The sequence below is a fragment of the Doryrhamphus excisus genome, chromosome 2, assembly GCF_030265055.1.
Source record: "Doryrhamphus excisus isolate RoL2022-K1 chromosome 2, RoL_Dexc_1.0, whole genome shotgun sequence".
In the NCBI taxonomy this organism is placed as follows: Eukaryota; Metazoa; Chordata; class Actinopteri; order Syngnathiformes; family Syngnathidae; genus Doryrhamphus; species Doryrhamphus excisus.
Genome location: NC_080467.1, coordinates 14685055 through 14708779, shown reverse-complemented (window position 1 = coordinate 14708779; position 23725 = coordinate 14685055). Strand labels below are relative to the sequence as shown.

Sequence of the window (23725 nt, the reverse complement as noted above, 5' to 3'; positions counted from 1 at the left end):
ATTAATTAACATTGTTTAAAAAAAAAACAAAAAACAAAGTCATTTCCAAGGGATGGCGGCTTTTATTCTACCATGGTGCGGTTCTATACCACAAAATTATAGGATTTATTATTATTTTATACAATTTTTTTACTACATTGGATCCCAGGCACTATAGTAAGTAAGCCGTTTGGTCCCTCCCCCTGTGCACACATGGACCAGAATGTCAACTCAATATCCAACGCATCTCTTATTTATTTTATTTATTTCCGCTTTGTGCGCTTGGTGTCACACTAAACATTGCTCTGCATGAAGTTTTCATTGATCTGTTTTTAATAGGACACCAATCTGCATTCTCAGATATTATATTTTCCCAGAGACAGCCGAACTAGATCATTGAATTTTCCTGATGACATTCATATTGAAAATGCTTTTCAGCATCGATACTTCTCCCTTCCTCGCCTCTTTGGGCATTTAAAGTCTGTGAATTGTTCCATTGCTTTACACAACCAGCAGACAGATCAGCTATTCTTCCTTGTTGTTAGTGTAGGACGCCATTACAGAGAAACATGCAAACAAAGGATTGTGGAAATTGTTTCACAGAAATTTCACAGGAAATTATGAGGTACTTTCCATCCACATGATCTCATGGAATTCACTTCTGCAACTTTGTGGCCGTTGGTATGGCTTGAAATTGCATCATTAACTCTGTTTGCCTCTTTTTGCAAAAAAAAAACCCCACCAACATATAAAGACATATAGAGATGTAGGGTATACATACGTTGTTGGGATCGGGTGTTCGGGTTTATAAAAATGTATAACTACATTTTTGGAAATGAATGAGTTAAGCTAGGCGATATTATTTTATACCGCTTATCCACACGAGGGTCGCGGGGGTGTCTTCGGGGGTGTCTTCGGGCAAGAGGCAAGGTACACTCTGGACTGGTTGCCAGCTAATCACAAGGTACATATAGACAAACAACCATTCACACTCATTAATACCTATGGACAATTAACCTAGCATGTTTTTGGAATGTGGGAGGAAACCGGAGTCCCCGGAGGAAACCCACACATGCACGGGGAGAACATGCAAGTCTGTGGAACGGACTCCTCGATCATCTGAGGGCGCCACAGACATTAGACTGTTTTAAAAAAGGATTAAAAACATATCTTTTTAGAAAAGCTTTTATATAGCTTGCCTATTTAATGCATATTTAAAGTCTTTGGCTTTGGTAATTTTCACCTCCTCTGCTCTACTGGATGTTCTTATGTTCTTACTGTGTTATTGTGACACTATATTGCTAACACACTGTATTGTTAACTTTTATTCTTCTATTGTAACTGTTGCACTTTGAGATCATTCATTTGATGGTAAGTGCATTATAAATTAAATGTATTATTATTATTATGTGCACAGAGATGGCAGAGGGTGGAATTGAACTCGGGTCTCCTAGCTGTGAGGCCTACTCGCTAACCACTCATCCACCGTGCAGCCCTTAGTGCTTTATTTATTACTCTTATTGTTTTTTGTGTCAGTGTGTGCAGTAATGGAAGTTCATCTTGTTACATTTGTAGCTTGCCGCTTGCACCATTGTTTACACTCCTTCACTAAGCCGAGCTTCCAACAGAGATATGGAGGAGAGGCTGTATGGCGGAAGTGAACAGCGAAAATGACAATAAAGGTTGCCTTATAAAGATGGTATCAACCATGTTTACCGTCTGTCGTAAAAAAAAAGTTACTATTTTATTTCAGCTGCTATTTTTCTATAAGATTAGGTGCTTAAGATAAGTGCTTCAGAATTTGACCCGCACATTGTTTGGCCAACCGTTTCTGGCACTTTGGCTAATGGCATGAGTGCTGAGAAGACTACATTCAAATGAAGTACAATGCCAAGCAGCTGACCCTTTGGGGACCACTACAAACTTTAGTATCCTTGGCCTGGGTAGTTGATTTATTTTGGGGGGATTTAAAAAAAAAAAAAAGGTTGACAAAAAGCTTGCTGCTGGAGCTTAACCTGAGGTGACAACATTGAACAATGTAGTTTAGGAACTTCTGTGCGTTGCTTTAAAACACTTCTTTTAGTTGTAAATGCCTCAGATGTTGAGTGAGCAGGGAGAGAGGTACACGTCATTTGGTCCTTGTTGTCTATTACGTAAAATTGCAATTTGATGAAGCACAAATTGAGCAGCAGCAGTGAGTAATAAAACAATTAAGCATGTTTGCATAGTTTGTTGATCTGTAAGTATATCCTGAGTTTTACACTCATTACTTATCAAACAAAAAGCTCTATCAATCTATGTTCCCACCCTCACCTATGGTCATTTGCTTTGTGTCATAACTGAAAGAATGAGATTGCGGATATAAGGGGGCGAAATGAGGTAGGTCAAGGACCTTGGTCATCCAGGAAGAGCTGGTGTTGTTTCACAGAGAGAGAAGACATCTAATCCGGATGCCTCTTGGGCGCCTCCCTGTTGAGGTGCTCCAGGCATACCCAGCCAGGAAGAGGCCCTGAGGCAGACCTATGGGTCATGCTGGGGGGGTCATGTCTCACAACTGGCCCGGGAAAGCCTTTGTGTTCTCCCTGTGGAGCTGGAAGAGGCGGCCGGAGACTGCTGCAAAAGCAACTCGGACCCGGTTAAGAGGAAGAAAATTGATGGATGGATCCACCAAAAATTATTATGTTGTGTATGTCCACAATGCTTTGGCTTTAACGACAATTGCAGCAATTATTTTAAATGCAAATTTTGCTATAGTAAAACTTGGTAACCTACCAAAGTGTTACTTTTGTAACAAATCTAAGGCCCTTCTGGTTACAATTCGTCAAGCTTTGAAGAAGCTAAGAAGAACTCAAAGGACAGTATGTGTAGCAGATGATTTCTGAGGTTTTTTTTTTACTTTTTGTGTCCCTTTCTATGTTGCCTTTAGTGTTCCCACAGAGATGAAGCCTTTTATAAAGAAGTATTTTACACAATTTTGTGTTTGAAATGCTCTGACTGCCAAGCACAGTCTCCCAAAATGAGATGTTAATGTCCTCCATCACTTAATTTGCAGAACAAGAGTAAGATTATAGCATGAATGATTGGTTAGTCAATTCATTCAAAAGTGAAAATCTTGACTCACTTGGTTTTAAACCTTGCATGGGGGGCTGATATATATATATATATACTTGTTTCTATCTTCTCTCTATGCAGGAATTTATACTGAATCAGTGTGTGCCGAAAGCGAATGACTCTGATGTTTCTGAACTGTATCTTGTCAACCCCCCCCCCCCCCCCCCCCCATCCCCACCCCTTTGGGCTCAGGAAAGACCCTTCTAAATGCTCCGATGAGAATATCATTTTAAGACAACTAATGAATGGGTACAGTGCATTAAACGCTTAGCCACTTCACAGAGCAACTAATGGAGAAGATAGAAGTGGCGGTGCATTTATGGCTTGGAGGGGTCAAGAGATGTATTAATAGCACACATTTTCACACAGCACGTCGTCCCTACTCTCATTGACTTATTATCACTTTACCTCATTTATGTTCTCCATCAGTGAACTTTTGTGTGTTTTCACCTTTATATACAGTTTTTAAACAGGATGAATTGCTGTCTGTCAGTTCAAATGTAGCCTCCAAAAATCAAGCGTGTTAAGTGCTAAGAGTGAGTCTCTTTCTTCCATTCAAAAGGTACAAAATGTATTTCTTCTACCTTAGCAGTCATCAAATATGTGTAAGGAAGAGCAACATTTCTGTCGTTGCCATGGATACCCCACATAATCCATTTTAGTGTGAGTGAATCTCACCAGGACACGTTTAATGTATATTTGATGATGCTTTCAAGTTATTCCAACTTTAATATGTATTTATATATTTGGCACGTTCAGACTGTTTTATTATTTTTATAATTATTTAGTATTTAAAAATAAAATACTAATTTAAAATACGGATATTTCTGCACTTGACAAATGCATCCCCTCATAATTTTTTTTGTTTTGCTCCCTTACAGGTCCGATGCTGAATGATGGCCGAGTGACACATCTCCTCTTTCCTCTCCTGCTTCTTTTGCGGGTCCCCTTATTGTTGAGCTTTGGCGAGCGTACATGCCCCAACAGTTGTCGTTGTGAGGGGAAAACCGTTCATTGTGATTCATCTGGCTTCTTAGATGTCCCAGAAAACATTTCGGTTGGGTGCCAGGGCCTCTCCCTACGCTATAATGAACTGCACACCCTGTTACCTTATCAATTTGCCCACCTGGGTCAGCTTCTGTGGATATACTTGGACCACAATCAGATTTCAGCAGTTGACAGTCGAGCATTCCAGGGAGTCCGCAGGCTAAAAGAGCTTATAATGAGTTCCAACAAGATTACGTCTCTGCACAATTCCACCTTTCATGGAATTCCAAATCTTCGCAGTCTAGACTTGTCATATAACAAGTTGGAAATCCTGCAGCCGGGACAATTCCATGGGTTGCGAAAGCTTCAAAACCTGCACTTACGGTCAAATGGTCTCTCTAACATCCCTATAAGAGCCTTCCTCGAGTGCAGAAGTCTGGAGTTTCTGGATCTGGGTTACAATAGAATCAAGGCTCTTACCCGCACCACCTTTTTAGGGTTACAGAAGCTGATGGAGTTGCATCTAGAGCACAACCAGTTCACACGGATAAACTTTTTCCTGTTTCCAAGACTTGCCAATCTAAGATCACTTTATTTGCAGTGGAACCGCATTAAGGTCGTCAACCAGGGACTTCCATGGACGTGGTATACACTGCAGAAACTTGATTTATCTGGAAATGAGATCCAGACCCTAGACCCAGCTGTGTTCCACTGCTTGCCCAACCTTCAAGTTCTCAACCTGGAATCCAACAAACTGTCTAATGTATCACAAGAGGCGGTGTCAGCGTGGATCTCACTGACTTCCATCAGCCTTGCTGGGAACATGTGGGATTGTGCCACAGGTATTTGTCCACTCGTGGCTTGGTTGAGGAATTTCCGTGGCACTAAAGACACTACTATGATATGCAGCAGCCCAAAATATCTCCAAGGAGAGAAAATTATGGATGCCACAAGAAACCATGGCATTTGTGAGGAAACTGATTATGTTCTCACTGAGACACCCTCACCAATGTCAGAGCTTTTTTCGGAAGCCACCAATGAGCCGACATTTGCCCCCACAAGTGGGTCTCCACTCATGCCACCAACCTATGGTCCACTCCCACCTTTCAGGCCTCAACCTATTCCACATCCTACACTCCCAGGGCACATGAGCAAAGATCCAAGAGACTCAGTAGCACGTAGTCGGCCCACTCACATACTACCTCCAGAGATGGAGCACATGACTCTACATAAAGTGGTGGTGGGAAGCGTGGCACTCTTCTTCAGCATGTCTCTAATTTTGACAATTATCTATGTACTCTGGCGGCGCTACCCAGGGGCCACGAGATTGCTCCAGCAACGATCCATGGTGGGACGAAGGTGTCGCAAAAAGAGTCCAGAGCCGGAGCAGGACCTAAGTACCCAGCTCCAAGAGTATTACATGAGCTACAACCCTGCTGCCACACCGGAGGCATTGGAAGTGCTTGGCAACGGCACCGGTTCCTGCACTTGCACAATTTCTAGCTCCAGGGAGTGTGAGGTATGATCCATTGCATCTGCCTAAAAATTGAAATCAAATTCAAAATACAAAGACTCATCGGCAAGGTAAATAAATCATCAAGTATGCCCTCGAAAAAAATACTCATTAATCACCTCACCAACCCTGACTCACTTTTTGATTTGAAATATTTATACCTCCAATTATTCAGGTTTTAACTTCAAGATTATTAAATATGTTTGATAAATAATGAATCCAGGGGTGTAAAACTAATATGTGGGTCAGTTGGGAAATAACTCAAAAACATTGCAGAAATGTTTTTAATTCATTGAGATTTCAAAATTGATGCTTCAAATTCATGCTTTAATGGGACCGTGAATAATTGGACACTAACACTTCCGCAGAAACGACTCCACACCAGTGTTGCATGAGCCACAATCATTTTGCCACAAAATAGGTTTCCCTAAGCATTTCAATGAAATTACTAAATGGTAGCATATGGAGATGCACATAGAAAACATAACACCTTGGTAAGCTTGGCCAAGCTTTGATGAATTCAGCTTTGATGAATAACACCAACAGCTTTTTTGCTGTAAATGTTTGCTCAGAACAAATAGCAGTGCCTCCTATAAGACAAAGACTTTCTGTGGTAGCCTGCCAAAAGAATAATTACATTCCACCAGCCTCAATTTGTACTGTTTCTTCAATATTGGCATGTAAAGGAAAAGTAATGGTTTTGGATTATGTAGATAAACTTTTGGAAGAAGATGCTTATACGGCAGTTTGTACCATACAGTATCTCACAAAAGTGAGGACACCTGTCACATATGCATTATATTCTCAAGGAGCAACACTATAGGGATGGTGGATGTTAAATGCCACACACACCTCCATCTTCAGCTTTAGGATGAACCCCTGGTGCTCAATTGAGCTGAGGACATTCTTAGTCGGCAGCACTTTAGACAATAATGGATGTATGGATGTAATAATGGATAATTTTCAGTGGATTGTAAATCCATATGGCTATACAAGCTGTGCACTCACTACTGTACAATATACCCAAGTTTCATTTCTATAGTATGCCCCTTGAGATGATATGCGGTAATAAAAATGATTGATGAAATGTGATGGTGTGTTCACTTTTGTGAGATAGAGTCAGAGCTGCTGATGATGGCGAGCCAAGTCGCACCCAAACAAGCAATTAGAGACCGAGTGTAGCTTCGTGTGTAGGTGCTCTTTGAGTAGAGAGCCATTTTCAGGTTCCTTAATGTTGTATCATTTATGGGGTGAGACAGATGAACAGTGTTAAGATGTAGCTATTCCATTTAGTATGCCTCGGGGCATAAATCCAGTCCAAGCCATGTGTCATATGTTACTTTTTAAAATGATTACAGTGGGATCGAATGCTGATTATGCAAACAGCTGCGCATCACATAAAGCATATCCCTTTTTTAAGTGTTAAACTTAACTCACAAGTGTAAAAAGAAATTAACCATAACAGCGAAAATAAGCATGGTGATATGTTGCATCCATTCCAGCGGTCCTTTAACTGGAAACATGAAGAAACATACACACCTGATATACTACATACTAGTCCATTTTGTGTTTGCCTTCTTCAATATGCAGATTATCAGAACGCCCAAAATATTTGCCAGAGAATATGCAAAAGTTATCATTTTGCACCTGATTTATCAAATGTGAAACCTGTTCTTTAGCACGTTTGAAAGGCAGATGCAAAATGGATAAAGACCAGAATGCCATTTTTGAGCTACTAGAAGGGCTGATTGGGTGCAAGTCACAAAAAGGAACCATGCCATATTTATGTATTTTTTTGCATCTGGATCACTCTAGCGCACCATCACAGTTAGTGCTAGTGTAATAAAGAACCATGTACCCTCTAGCATGATAGTAGGGATGTTCGTGTGAATTTCACCTTGATATGCTGCTATCTAAGACCATGTCAACACAGGGTTGTTTGGGGGGTTTGAAAAAAAATGTGCGTCCACATTGTACCGGTTTAGGGAATAGACCACTGGGTGAAAACGATGTAATACACAAGGCACACCTACGTGTGGTGCTGTGAACAGACCAGCAGAAGGTACCACGTGACACAGCAAACTGTAGAAGAAGAAAGAACGCATGCACGCATGCATTTTCCATGATGTATGGGAATTAAATATATGTCACAATTCAATTTATGTATGAAATCTATAGCCAATATGAGAAGTTATATCTTCCATCCTACAAGAGTTCCTATTGTACAAATATGATGTTGGCTTGTCGTTTTCCAAAAATACCGTGTCAAGGCACGCGGAACGTTGTTTCAGGGTGTATGAAAGCCTGAAACAATAGTAGATAATGCGATATACTGCCTGTACATCACAGATCCAGGCAAAAGGTTTTGGTAATTCTGCATTGTACAAATTCATGGACTTGCCACTCAAGAACTGTATTTCCCTTCCCAAATACCGTGTTTTTTTTTACTTCAAATGACTAATAATTGAGAGGCTAATGCCACATTGCTTTTGTTTGCTAAAAAGTGGTATCTTGCTGGCCAACAAAGCTGGACTGTGCTTTAATTATGGCTTTGTGGAACACTAGCAGTAGGTGGCTACAGGACAGCCAGTATAACACATCTATCGTGCAAAGGTCTGAATTCAAAAAGGTTTTCTCTACAATGATGCAAAATGAGGCCAAATGAGAAAAAAAAAGCTTGAACAGGACCCAGTTTAGGGGGGATGGAAAAACCCCATACTAAAAGGTTTTGTTGCAATCCCAGACAAGTGTTGTTATTTATTCCTGCTGATAAGACAGAGTGGTGCAGATAAAAAGAAAGAAAAAACACCTTGGGGTTGTTAAAGCAGCTCCAATGATGAAAAATAGGCCATTCTACTACTGTAATTTTAGCAAACATTTGCAATGAACCATGTATAAATGAACTGACTGAAATATTTATGCTGATAATTATTTAACAGGACAACAAACATACCAGGGTTGTTTTGATATATAGTTTTAAATTAGTCAATTACCGGGGCTAGACACATGCTCACAAACCAAAATGCTAAAATAAGTTCATACCTCACTCAGAGTGATACTTTGCATTGCTAATGCTAAATTCAAATATTCACAAATGGAGCATGGCAGCAAACTGCTGGACGTTGAAAAATCCTTCAAAGGATGCTGTATACAAGAAAATATTCCAAGTGAGATGATGAGGTCAATGATTGTTTCTTAAAGACAACATTATGACAGTGATGAAACTGTATGTCATTTCAAAAGGAATGGGTCGAGAAAGAAGCAGTTACAAAGACAGTCAATTTTTTTTTTAACACTGTGGCTTTAAATTGACTAGGAGAGGAAAAAAAAAAACATTTGTCTCTCTGGTTGTTTCATTAAGCGTTCCTTAATGTTTGAGTGTTGCCTCTTTCCCATTGAGGGGGTAGTGATGCCATGCAGAGTCACGGTGCTCACTTTGCATGTTCTCTGCTTAATTTCCGTTCTAGTCTTGTTCCACTTGATAGGCATTTCTCCAAAATGAAAAACATTTAAACTCAACTCTGTCCCACCACATCAGTTGTAAAGAAGGATTAGGAGTTGCAGTGCAAGCATGCATACAAATTCTGTAAGATAGTATGGTATCTCACTGAATATACTTACTTTGAGTTGATAATTTAACATACTATTTTGTCCTGCCTTTTCCCCCTTCTTGGTGTGTGGTTAAAAACCTTTTTGTTCACAACTTCAGGGAAAATTCTGTATATGCAAACCAATCATTCGTCCATCCATTTTCTATACCGCTTATCCTCACTAAGGTTGTGAGGATGCTGGAGCCTATCCAAATCCATATCCTGTCCAAATTTCCATGTCCACAAAATGTTTTTCTGCCTCACAAAGCAAACAAACAACATCTTCATTTGTTTTGATTTGAACATGCAGATGGGGAGAGCAGCTGTTGGGAGCGACAATGCAGGCAAAGCCCTCGTTGAGAAGGATCTCCATTTAGTCAGTGCAACAACCTCTTAACTGTAACCGTGGGGCAATTTCATGCCCTCTTCTCTCAATTGCTAGGTCATTCTCAAAAGAAGTCCCTGCAGAGGCTGAGCTGGATGATGATGCATGCAGTGAGATGTAATCGTAGCTCTTTACCCCAGGCATTCTGTCCTATTACACATGCAGAACTACTGCCTTATACTCCAAACAAACCCTGATGAGTGTTGTATTATTAGCAGCATCAGGAGTTGTCTGTGCAAGAAATAGCTTGTCACAATGGAAAGATCAGTTTTTTTTTCATGTATGTGGGGAAACAGCTCAGTGGTACAAAAGATCCGCCCCCTCTCTTGGCCTAAATTGAATTTTATAATCCTGTACCTACCCTCGTGCTGCTATTGCCTCAGGCTGAGGTAGACACAGTATCAAAGCATCAACCCACCCGCCTTCACTTGTTCTGTAAAAAAAATAAAAAGTCTAAACCCACGACACATTATGACGCTGCTTTAAATGAAAAGCCCACTTGCCCACACATGTTTACACAGACTCTCACTGTGGAGCCCCGCTAATTAATTCATTAGCAGTAGTAAGCTGGTAATATATTAATTCAGTAATTTGTTGACTCGCTGGTTATTACATGAGTGAGAAAATAACTTGTGCCAATATGTATGTCATTGAGTTTGTTAAATGTTACTACAGGCTGCTCATTAAGAGGATAACAACAAAAAAATGTTTTCAAATCATCTTCAAATGCTTTAATCCCATTTTTTTTATTAAATGAGAAACATTTTCTTTTTATTAACACATTCATGACCTCTGCTCTTGCTGCGGGAGTTTTGAGGGAAAAAAAAAATAGTGTGCTGATATCTCCGTCTCGGACCGATGAGAGGTATGGACTCATTGAAATAAACAAATTATAAGCCCCAACAGCTAGCTACCCTCCAAGGTGGTTGCTGAGCAACAATGCAGGGAAAACAATTCCATTCATGTGCAGAGACCTTGGGTCCAGATACCCTGGAAAGGCCATCGCTGGAAAGAACTCCACCGCCACTAATAAATAGCCTTGGAGCCACCCAAGATGCAGGAAGACGAGGCACCATTTGCTATAGTGACTGTACTGTACAGTTGACTGTACGTCGACCTAAGTAGAGTTCTCAATATTTTACAGCTTGAAGAATCTATTGATTGCGCAAATGAAAGAGCTACAACAGAAAATTGCAGCACACACGGCATATACTGTGGCACAAGTACAGGATGCTCAAAAAGCCTGCAAAAGAGTTTGTCTGAGTTTCAAGGGGAGGTCAAACACGTTATGGAGGAGGTTAAATACTTGAGGGAAGAAAATAGAGAACAGCGCAAAAATGAAATCAAGGTATTACGAGATATAATGCTGCCTTGAGCGTGTCTCTTAAAGAACACAAAGGGGTAAAAGAAGAAATAATTGAGCAAATGAAAAATATAATAGATGAACTGGATCAGAATGCACAAATGAACAATGTGATCTTGACGGGACTCCGAATTAAACCAAGGTTGTATACCAAGGCAGTTGGGATCAAATTGCAAACTTCATACATAGCCAGTACGATCGATACTTGCATCCCACTGCATAGCAGAAACAACACCACACCCATCTAGAAGTTCACCAATAGGAAATTCAAAACCGCATTACTAAAACACCGAATGCATATGACAAAACACAATGTTGACATCGCTAAGAAAGCACCCAACTTGAGGAAGCAGGGAAAGATTCAAGGCACTTGGGAGTGCCAACTGCAAAATCCTCCCCTGAAAGCACATCAGTGTAGAGATTGATTTCTCTATCCGTTTTCTATACTGCTTATCGCCATTAGAGTCATTAAATCAGCCGGAGCCTATCCCAAATGACTTTGAGCAATCAAATCACCAAGCAAACCTTTGATCAAAATTTTAAGACCAGTTGAAAAATGGCAACAATTTCACTGTTAGTTCTTAAGGAGGTTTTAAGCTTCAAAATACAAAGTTATTGAAGTGGGTAAGCATTTATTACAAACAAGCATTAAACTGCAGTGCACCATTTCTGCTGATGTTAGATACAGTAAGACAGTTTATTTAAACTTCTTGAATGCTGCAATTCTGCGTCTGTCCACCAGAGGGAGGCTGACATCATCGCAGCGCTATGGCAGCAATAACCCAATTAAATGTTTTGCTGGGACGAAAGTTTACATTTCACAAATAATGTAGGTATCCAGCCAACCAAAGTGGTTATGTGTTGGCACAGTGATGATAAGGGGTATTTCTCAATTTCTGATCTTGTCACTAGTTTTAATACCCTAATTTTCCTGTGCAAAAGCTTTTAAAGTGATAAACGATGACGAAACATGTTGCTTTAATTGAGCTAAGCAAAGTGCGAGGTACCACATTTCACACCATCCACCCGTTTGCCCTTTTGAAACTTCCGTTCTTGTGCCCTGCAGTCCTCATTTGCTGTATAGTTTTATTCCCCACAGGGAGTACATAGAGGCCAACTGATTTTAACACATTAGAGAATGCATATCAGAGAAGGTTGCATGAAATCAGCTGGAGATGGGAAAGACACGAGCACCATGTAGTTCAGGGTACTATTTATATCGTCACTAGGTCAGTAGATCTGTCATGAAATCACCTCAACCTCAACAGTGCACATGAAAGCAGCTTAAACAATGACCAGACTACTTTAAATAAAAGGGATTTGCTGCTCAAATGACTTCATGGACCTTTAACTAGGAAACAAGCTCACGGCAAAGTGTCCTTAATTGATTTGTTCTCCTCTTTAAGAAGCACCTTAGAAAGTTAGCATGGATTTCATTCATAGTGATTCATAGTCTATTATGTAGACCTTTTTGACTTTAATCATTATATTTGCATTGTGCCAAAAGCCACATTCTTCATGTTATTTATCCAGGCTTGGCACTTTCATTAGAAGCTGACTTGGCTCTGTTGTATCTTGAGGCAAGTGTCAAAAGCCACTCTAATGGGAAGACGTCTCCTGCAGCCGTTTGGCTTTTCATCAACATCCGGTCCATTTAAATCAGAAAGACACAGTGGAACATGAACATTTTGAATTGAGGTAAAAACAAATTTTTGGTTAAATTTACTTTGGTGAATTTACTGTGAGTGGAATAAAGAAAGAATTAATTCTGGTATATTTTGGTCTGGTCTTCTATGAAGGCGGCAAAAAAATAATTGACTGAATATTTGCTGCTTTTCACATAAATCACCAGGCTGCACGGCGGCCACACAGCTAGGAGACCGGATTCTACTCTCGGCCATCTCTGTGTGGAGTTTGCATGTCCTCCCCGTGCTCATGTGGGTTTTCTCTGGGGAGAAAAACACTCCCAAAAGCATGCATGTTCGGTGAATTGGCGACTCCAAATTGTCCATAGGTATGAATGTGAGTGTGAATGGTTGTTTGTCTAGATGTGCCCTGTGATTGGCTGGCGACCAGTCCAGGGTGTACCCCACCTTTTGCCCGAAGACAGCTGGGATAGGCTCCAGCACCCCCCGCAACCCTCGTGAGGAATTGGTAGAAAATAAAATGAATGAACATAAGTACGTGCTTTTGCCAACAGACCTCATCTTAGCCACATCCAATACTGTTCAGGAATCAGAATCAGGTCGAAGCCACAATATCTGTGCACATACTGTGCCTGATGAAATGCTGAAACAAATGAAAAGAAGAAGAAATGCCATTTGATTTTGACATGAAACAAAATCAAATACTGAAGTCGCCACCACGTGGGGAATAACATTGGTAGACTATGCTTGTTGTTTATTTTGTATGGGTTCTCTATGGGGACAATCAATTCTGCAGCTTGACTCCGGTGGTCATCTCCCAACCTGAAGGTTGCGGGTTTGATCATCTGTCCTCCTATGATCATCTTGAGGTATTCTTGGGCAAGGTACTGAACCCCCAGTTGCTCCTGATGCTGTGCCATCAATAGGTAAATGTGCTAACAGTGTCAAAGCGCTTTGAGTGCCTCGGAGGTGGAAAAGGATGATACAGGTGAAAGACCATTTTCCACCATCTGAAAACATCTTCCATCCATTTTGTGTGCCAGTTTGACCCTGCAGAGTTGCAGGGATTCTTGGAACATACCCCAGCTGATATAGGGCAACACATCCGTAAACGGGGCAAACCCATAAATAGGTTCTTGTTTATCTTGGTTAGGATATATACAGTATGTATTTTTTCAAATATAGTCAGTCAGTTTTTACTTGATTTGGTTGTAACATGGTATGGTCTTTATATACTGCGGTATGGTAAAGTGTTTGCCCTATTCCTGATTTCTCTTTTTATCGGCATGGTTGTCGCACTTACATGTTTCAGATCATCAAACACATTTAAATATTAGTCAGTGACACCACAACTGAACCCCACATTGAAACATAGCAGATTAATTGAGATCTATCCGTCTGGGAAAGGTTATAAATGCATTTCTTAAGCTTTGGGACTCCAGCAAACCACAGTGAGAGCCATTATCCACCAATAGCAGCAGCTATTTAGCAGCCAACCAAAACAGTGCAGCGATGACTCATCCAAGAGGTCACAAAAGACTCCACAACAACATCCAAAGAAGTTAATGTTTGTGTTCATAAATCCACCATAAGAAATACACTGGGCAAAAACGACCTACCAGCTTAGGTAGGGTGTAGCTCCCTGTGATCCTGCACCAGATAAGCAGTATCGATGATGGATGATGTGTTTGGTGTCCCTTCACAAAGTTGCCAATGAATTATGCCAAAGTATCATCAAGATTGATCATTCATCCATAGCTGCTGCACACATACAGTACACACGGAATGTAAATGGTCTGCACTTATGAAGCCCCTTCATTCACACATTGCAACTATAATGGTGTCGAGGTTGCCGTGGAAGGTAACTAATCATCTCATTCACACACGTTCACGCACTGATGGCACAGAACCAGTAGCAATTAAGAGTTCAGTCAAGGGGCACCCATGCATATTTCAGGAGGAGGAAAAACTACACTCGGCACAAACTATAGCTTGTAGTAGTTTCAGTCTGGTATACTTCCATCCAAATATTTTTGTCTGTTCTACTTTACAAACATTACAATGACATGATATTTCGACGTGCCAATATATTCTCAGATATGATATTGAAGCTCTGATGTTAATTAATATAAAATAGCCTACAGCGATTGCAAATGTTAATGTAGTGAGTACCAAATTGTATCATACAATGACTATTATCACTGAAGCCATCAACTTTACCTAAAAAAGTATGATTGTATGCCGAGTTGCAAATTATGACCCCCAAGCAACTCTACATCATTGCATCAAATCTTTCTTCTGAAGCCACCGTGGCAATAACTGTTAATATTGCGTCATACAAATCAATTTAAGGTGCAGCAAGAGCTCCCTTCTTGCAAAGTGATTCTGCATATTAGAGGATATTTATTTACTTGGCATCTTGACACATTCTGTCACAATGTCTGGCCTTTTGGAACAGCTGCCTGAATTTAACACCAGCCACCTTTGAAATAAATGGAGATAGTGTCACGTCATCTAAATCATATATATCTTATTTATTTATGTATGTATTCATGCATGGCGTGGTGCTGTTGGCTTTTTTTGTGTTCAAGTTATTTTTCAGGCATATAAAATGCATTCACATAGAATCACTGTTTTGTTTATATATTGTTAAAACAATCTCTAGTGGCGGCAACTCCAAGCTGTGGTTTTATTTGTGTTTGAGTGCACTCTTCAGAAATGGTGTGTTATCTAATTGTGACACATGAATACAAAAATGTATTACGCTTCTAAATTAGCCTAAAAAAGCCACACATAAAATGCATCTGCTGCTAATAGATAATATCAAAAAATTAAAACTTCAGGCCAACTTAAGTATACCAAAATTTACTTTCGACAGTATTGTACCATGAGAACACATTCTGCATATTTATTATAATGGTTGCTGAAACGTGAAGGGGATATTCATTTTTCTGAGATACACATCATGTTCCAAAGACAGCAGAAGAATACTAGTAGTACTCAGTAGTAGTAGCAAGGGAATACATGACCACTGCCGAGTTTAAAATGCAAAGCGATGGAAGAGCTCCCTGTGGTAGGAAGAGTGTATGACCTTGTGTGTATGTGTGGAGAGTGAGTGATGGAGTAATGTGCATTAGCTTGTAAAGAGGATAAAGGTTATCTGAGACATACGTATATCAATGGGAAAAAATCTTGTTAATATCCTGTTTTCGATAAAGGGACAGTATTTTGTATTCTTGTTATAACAGTGAAGATGTGACAAGAATACACATTATTATTATTATACTTAGTGAACCACTTTGTTAGGGAACACTTCAAACTATACCAAATTTTTGCATTATGGCCGTGTGAGAGGAAACCGGAGTACCCGGAGAAACCCCCTCATGAAAATTCAAACCCACATCTCCAAATATGCTAACCACTAAGCTACTGTAGGGCCCCTGAACTTACTTTCGTCATTGGAAATTGCATCTAGGGCAATTGTGTAATGCATAGGGGAAACTTGGTTTGTCACAACTGGTGTATGTTAAAAAAAAAAAAACACAAGGACTGGCCACGGACCAGCTGCCGAGGTACTTTATCATGTCAAAGTTCATCGTCCATACGGCCAATGTGTCTTTCTAATGTTTCGCTGATGTCAGGTTTGGCCAAAATACCACACTTGTATCACCCCACATATGCAATTAGTGCAGGTAACACATGTTGAGATTTTTCTTACGTGCTCTACATAAGGTGATGCCCATATGGTGAGAGTGCATCAATCACACAAAACCTTGGATATATAAGGCTCCACAGAATAACTTCGATATGGTTACAGTAACAAGTATGGGGTGATTTTTGGTCCAGAACCAATTTTGCTTTCTTCATTATTGAAGTATTTCTTACAACTTTATGTTGTATTTCTTTAATGTGGGATTTAAAGTTAATTTTATCATCTATTTTAACAACGCGACATGTATTTTCTCTATTTTCTTGTATTATCCTTTTATTAATCCATCCATCATCTGTGCTGCTTAGGGTTGCAGGCCTTTTTATCTATATTTTCCATTGCATTTAATTTTCTCCGCTTATCTGGGTCCGGGTCGCAGAGGCAGCAGTCTCAGTCGGGAAGTCCAGAATTCCCAGTATGCGTCCGCTTTCTCCAGGCCAGCTGTGAGAAATAATCCCTCCAGTATGTTCTCGGTCAGCTGCGGCGTCTTCTCCCGACTGGGCATGCCTGGAACACCTCACCAGGGAGGCGTTTGGACTAGCTGCCCGAGCCATATCAACTGGCTCCTCTCGCTGTGAAGGAACTGAGCTCCTCACCCTATCCCTCATCTATATTTTCTATGTTTATATTTGTTTTATTTGATTTTAAACTGTAAATCTGAGCAAATCGGAGCTCAACCAGCAAGCTGGAATGAGTTACTTATATGTCTCCGTCTATGTCATTTGTTTTCGCTTCGACAATAATGTAATATTTCATTGAGTTGTTTTATATGCCACCACACAATATATACTGACAGAGACTTTGGAAGGGATGGCATAGCTGGAGCTTCTAATGTTCTCATCCATCACCTGCATAAATCCCAACCATCATAAATCACAAAGCCCAAGTGCGGACAAAACATGCACATATTCACCCCCGTGCAGTAAATAGGTTCACACGCTGCCACACCTCACCAGGGACGTGCTCGCTTTGCTCCAAGTAGTGTATTAGACCATCAGGTCCACTGGGAGTTCTTGAAGTTGTGTACCATTTTTCAAGCAAATGCATTCACTCACAACATTGTTCACTTAAAGCCCGATGAAATTCCCCATCTTCCATTTTATATTTCCTAATTTAAATTTTTCGATGCCACTTTTCAGGTGGCATGGTGGTTGAGTGGTTAGCGCGCAGACCTCACAGCTAGGAGACCAGGGTTCAATTCCACCCTCGGGCATCTCTGTGTGGAGTTTGCATGTTGTCCCCGTGCATGCGTGGGTTTTCTCCAGGTACTCCGGTTTCCTCCCACATTCCAAAAACATGCTAGGTTAATTGGCGACTCCAAATTGTCCATAGGTATGAATGTGAGTGTGAATGGTTGTTTGTCTATATGTGCCCTGTGATTGCCTGGCCACCAGTGCAGGGTGTACCCTGCCTGAGGATAAGTGGTAGAAAATGAATGAAATCATCATCAGATGAGTTGCACATGAATGGAACGTTAGTTCATGTCCAAATTAGTCCAAATTAACTTGAATTAAATGTGTTTTTTATTTGCCATAATAATGACTCGTTTGTTCTCGATTCGTACTTCCACCTTTCACTGGACATGTTTTTGATTATTTTTGTTCTTTTTGTTTAAATGTTTTTCTTTGTTTAAGCCCAGTAAACCGAAATAAATAAAACAAAACTAGCAACCTCTCGCCCAAAGACAGCTGGGATAGGCTCCAGCACACCCGCGACCCTCGTGAGGAAAAAGCGGTAGAAAATGAATGAATGAATCAACTTTGTACATTTATTTTATCACCATAGTGTGTCTTTTTTTGTCAGCGAATACAATAACTGTTAAATGAATGCAAAAATCCATATTCTACAGGATGTGTGCCGCTGGAACATGGAAATGATATGGCCCGATTCCCTGTTCATCTTTGCAGTATATACCATAAGATAGTCATTATAATACTAAATGTCATGAAATATACTTTGGATAGCTGTACTGTGGTCAATAACTAAAGTTTTATGGTTTGTAATTATCTCTTTGTGGCATTTAAAAAGTGGTTTACTATCTTCATCTTCTATTTTCTGTATGCTCTTTTCAAGTATTTGATAGCTGTCATTGTAAAGTTGGGATTTTCACTCCAAAGTCATTAAGTGTAACTGCAGGCGAGATATTGCACTTGATGTCAAGATTGATTAATTCTCACATTTAAGACTTCAGAAGAAGTTTGAAGATGAGCACATATTTTTATATTTCAGAATCACAGGATATGCATTTGCAAAAAAACAGGCCCGGTTTGATGTTCGTTTATCTGCAGTTAAATGCATGCGGGCTATGACATCATGTATCCCTGCCAATATGCACACATTTATAGTACCCGGCATGCCATTTGGCTCTTGAATATGCTCGTATGCTGTCCATTTTGTTACATTTTTCTCGTATTTCAAAACATGAATGTGCAAAAAAAAAAATTCTGTCCCCTTGGGTGGGGTGTTGGGGGGCGGGGGCATGACAGAAAATAATTGAGAAGCACTGGTTTCAGTACACAATCATACAACTAAAAAAAGGTGCTGCATTGATTATGTCTCCTGTGATCCGTGTATTACATTATTCATATTTTGTGCTAATAACCGCAAATCACTGTGCCCACCTTTTTTATGAAAAGGTAATTATAGAAACATCTGAAGAATGGCTTTTTTGACAGCTAGGTAATTAACGAGGGGGGTACCGCCATTCCTTTCGTTTAAAACAAACACTGTCTCAAAAGGATGATCTCAATTACTCCAGACTATTTTCTTCTGCTGACGTGGTATTGTTTATCAATTTATAGTATGCTAATGCATCTTAGCCTCAGTGATGGTCTATCTGACAGAGAGCAATGACTGAGTGCTCAGGAGAGTGCAAGATATTTTGTGTACCATCAGTCAAGAGCTTGTACAGGCTTCCTTGATTTTCTTGTACAATCCTTGTTTTTCTTCCCTCAGCGCAAATAAGCTTAGTGTTGGAGCTTAAACCTGCTGGCTTTTGTCTGAAACATGGGAGGAGATTAAAGATGTTTCCTGTTTGCTGATTCTTTGCAACAGTGAGACATGTAACATTCGAATAAGCACAGAACAGACCAAATTCTTGTATTTTTCAGGTACTTGTAACTGGGAAGTATCTGAATGAGTGAATGGGATGAATATAGAGATTCATTCATTCATTCATTTTTTACCGCTCACGAGGGTCGTGGGGGGTGCTGGAGCCTATCCCAGCGGTCTTTGGGCGAGAGGCGGGGTACACCCTGGACTGGTCGCCAGTCAATCACAGGGCACATATAGACAAACAACCATTCACACTCACATTCATACCTATGGAGTCGCCAATTAACCTAGCATGTTTTTTGGAATGTGGGTTAAAACCCACGCATGCACGGGGAGAACATGCAAACTCCACACAGAGATGGCCGAGGGTGGAATTGAACCCTGGTCTCCTATGGTTTCCTGGTCTCCTGTGAAGTCTGTGTGCTAACCACTAGACCGCCATGCCTTGAATATAGAGATACTGTTGTTAAATAAACATGGTAGGTGTGCAACAAGAGTACCTTCATTTATTTATTGACACAGAAAACAAGACAAACAAAACCGGAGCACGGTCGCTGTCAAGACACATCAGAATAGTACACATAGAATAGGAACAGCATGGCTAACTCCCAGTTAGCTGCTTAATTTCCTGACTAAAATGCCCTGTTGGGCTATAAAATGAAGTTGGTGTAACAGACTGGCCCATTTTAAATAATTTAATATTTCTGTTACATTTTAATATTTTAATTTTAATATTTAAGTTATTTTTTTAAATTTAAATTAATATTGATATGATATTCAGTGATGATCCAATGATGTTGGTTGTTCTCATGTGATATATAAAAAGCTGCAGACACAAAGTTGCACATCACTTTGTGGAGCCAGTCAGTCCCAGGGGAGCATATTTGCATGATATTATGACTTGCTGTGATATGCATGGGTTGTATTACCAGTGGTATAATCCTCAGTTCATTTCACTCTTGTGCATTTCGGCATGGTTTCAGCAATTTTGAAGGATTTTCAACTTTTACTAATACACGTTAATGTTCAAGATCATTACACTCACTTCAGGGGCTTTGGCTCATTATTTTCAGTCAAATCCGATATTTGGATCAAGGAACAAAACTTTGAAGAGGAATTGGCTGTAAAAATAAAGATGTTTGCTTTCTCACATTTGTGCCTCAGTGACTACTCAAATGATCACATAGGAATTGATAGACAAGGAACAATATTCACATTCACAGATGGGTACCGTGTTCCGATTTGGTCTTAAATGGTCTCGGGACTGCTTAGCTGATTGGGGTTCCGGCACATTCACATTAATTATTTACAAGTAGTTGGCATTGTGCATTTCATAACCGTATGATATCATATGTTATGGGAGGTATTGATATTTCAGTATATATTGACTCTCAGTATTTCAGCAACTTGTTTCAATATTGCAGCATACAGAGACTCTAATATGTGGTTTGACTGTACTTTAAATTGTTACAGATGTTAAGACGTTACAGATTATTTATACTGTATCTGCATGATACACAGAGCAAACACACATCTGCGTTGGATCGTTTTAGACTCCAAAGCTTTCCCCAGTCAGGAGTTCACATCTGAGTGAACGCAGTGCATATAATGTCTTTCCCTTTTGGCAAGGCACTAGAGAATTAAGCACAGCTCCATAAGCCAAGTCATCTCTGAGTATCAAGGCGGTGATCCTGGTGGTTTCAAAATAGTTTAATTTGAAACCACCAGGACCTCTGCCAGCATCTTATGTCTTTGTCCAACAACACAAAGCCAAGACCGGAGGAAGAACGTCATGTGGACATGTTGAAAGGGGAGTATTAGGGCGACAGTGGAATTTCAATTTTTGATGTGGCTTGTCGGCTATGTTCCTGTCTGAGGACATTACATTATTTTATTTTTTTTAAATGCCTTCCTGTGCTTTAAGGCAAGATATTCCTGATGTGGCCTGACAACATGGTTACTGAGATCATCAACAGCATCGATGGCCAAACAACTGTCACTCTGCATTGGTGCAACTGAAGGCTCCTTGTCAATAAGGCTTGCCAAGTTTCTCCGGGACCATGCCATACTGGGAATTAAAACTTTAAATGCTAAAGCTGAATGAAATACATCAACTCGGTCAACCTACTTGTGCAAACATTGCACAAGATAGGCTAAAGTCTCTAGTGATGGATAAGAAAAGCTTTTTAAGACTGTGCAGCTTTCCATGGTGTCGTCATCAAGGATGTGAGCACTTCATTCTAGGCACCAGAGTGATGAGATCTAAAGGAGCCAAGAATATATTATCTTGATATATTCTATGGCATGAATGCAAATTTGGAACACTTAAATTGAGGAACATGGACAGTATAGAAAGAGGAAAGAAAATAAATAGACTACTACACCACTAATTGCTCCATTACCAGTTGCAAAGCAAGACATGTCTAATATTGATTATCCTGTGTAAAGACAGATACGAAGTGGATACATCGACTAATGTAATTGCGTTCCGCGTGTTTACCCATCAGCTTTTAATTTGCCTAATTTCCTTGGCAGGATTAATTAAATACAGTATGTATATAGATTAAGTGTGCCAGTGAGCAGTGTGGCTTGTGTGTAAGCAACCTGATACATTTGGGAAAAAGCCCAAAAGAACTTGGAAAAATGTCAAATGTCAGCCACAAAGATCCCGCAAAATGGCCGCATCATGACTGTTACAGATCCAACACCAAGCAGAGAGGAAAAGTGATGGTATCTCGTATTTTATCTTATACCGTAGATCCCTGCTTTTCACGGGAGTTCTGCTCATCGCCAAAAGTGATTGATGCACCCATGAATACACGCACCGCTCACTCCTCCCCCTCCAAACACTCCTGATAGTTTGACGCTGACTTTCTCCTCTGATTTCAAATGATTCAATTCCAGAACCCTCCTTTCTTCAATACATTTAAATTGTAAAAGTATTAAGGTACTCGCCCCTAATAAGCGGTAATGACAATTAATAGAACATCTGAATACGTGTGATAGACTAGCATGTCTCACATGAACTAAGGTGCATTCAAGCACAGCCTAACACAGCCCAAAATCACAAGACATAAATATATAATTGTGGGCTTTTTTTATTAAATGTGCTGTGTATTTTCCTCGTTCATTGTGGATAATTGACTGCAGAACTGACCGTGATAAGTGAATTTGCGTTCTTATTTATAAATTGAAAATTGTCATAGTTGGATCATAAAAACCTGTTTTTGACTGTTTGAATGTAGTTTAACATAACACATGTATTAGTCAATATGATAGACTTATACCTGTGTGTGTTGCTATTAATGTGATCCCTAGGGAAGTGGTGTGGCACGCGGACAGGAAGTGACGTCAGGGGTTCAGAGTTGAGTTTTAGCTTGGTGTGGGTTACTGCAGCAACAGTTGCATGTTTTTTAAGGACATTAAAAAGATGACATATTACAGTAACATTACTGACACCTAGTGACCAGTATAGAATACCACTTATTAGGGCTGAGCCAAGTACTTTTAGACAAGTGTCCGTTACAGTTAATGCATTTGAGTACGAGCAAGTACAGTACAAGATACAGACATTGGTGTACTCGCTCATCCCTACTACGTCATTCAAAACATACTTGAATGCATCCTCTGAATGCCTTATATTTATATGTTTGTTCACTGAGCCAATTTTATGCTTGATATACTTAATTTGACATTTGTTTAAATATCCATATATTTGGACTAATCAAAATCTTGTCTTTGAAGTTATTCATATGCTTATCACTTGTTACAAATCGCCTTGGGCGCTTAGGCATTTGAGTCTGTCCTTTACAGGCTCTGTCCCTCACAGGAGGAGAAGCCTGGTCATACCCCGTCTCGCATACGTTTTATTAGTATTTCCTGTACTTCAGCATGAATAGTCAAACATTTTCTCCAGAAGCTGTCCACTTAGGTTGTATTTGTATGCATACAGTGCATTGTATGCATTTGTCTCCTTGTATGCAAGTTTTATGAAATTGTATCTCATTATTCTTGTTTTATAAGAACTTGTGTTGTCTCATCTATTTTCCTATCACCAGTAGATGTTCCCTCTGAAAATCCTGTATTCATAAATGAAACAATGACCTATTTTTAAGAGGGAAAATTTTAAATACATCTATTTCTTTAAGGAAAATCTGCAAATTTTTGACTGTGAATGCTGAATCACAAATGTGTTCTGTGTTGGTTCTGTTCATACAGAAGAGTTACAGTAAAATAGTGGAAAAATAGTGGCTTTTACAGGTAATATAAAACAGGATAGTGTCTTTTGCTGTGGCTAATCAGCTTAAGAGCATCATCTGTTCCTTGCTTCTCTTTCCAATAAATGTCCAATTCCAATAAAACATCTGCCATGGCCACATCCATGCTAA

The 23725-nt window shown here is 39.8% G+C and overlaps 1 protein-coding gene and 1 pseudogene across 2 annotated transcripts in view; one reads left to right on the top strand and one right to left on the bottom strand.

The window, feature by feature from the left end:
* The window catches only part of LOC131120080 (alpha-1A adrenergic receptor-like), a 201736-nt pseudogene that overhangs the window by 146181 nt on the left and 31830 nt on the right, over positions 1-23725 (bottom strand).
* The window catches only part of lrrtm4l1 (leucine rich repeat transmembrane neuronal 4 like 1), a 41157-nt gene that overhangs the window by 11626 nt on the left and 5806 nt on the right, over positions 1-23725 (top strand). Inside the window, exon 2 of one of the 2 annotated variants that reach the window (XR_009126651.1) lies at positions 3972-5661. Coding sequence is in view for 1 of the 2 variants with exons in the window: in XM_058065167.1 (XP_057921150.1) it covers positions 3972-5596 (1625 nt within the window). In the remaining variant the exon portion in view is untranslated. The remainder of the gene's footprint in view (positions 1-3971; positions 5662-23725) is intronic. The other variant, XM_058065167.1, reaches the window with a different exon arrangement.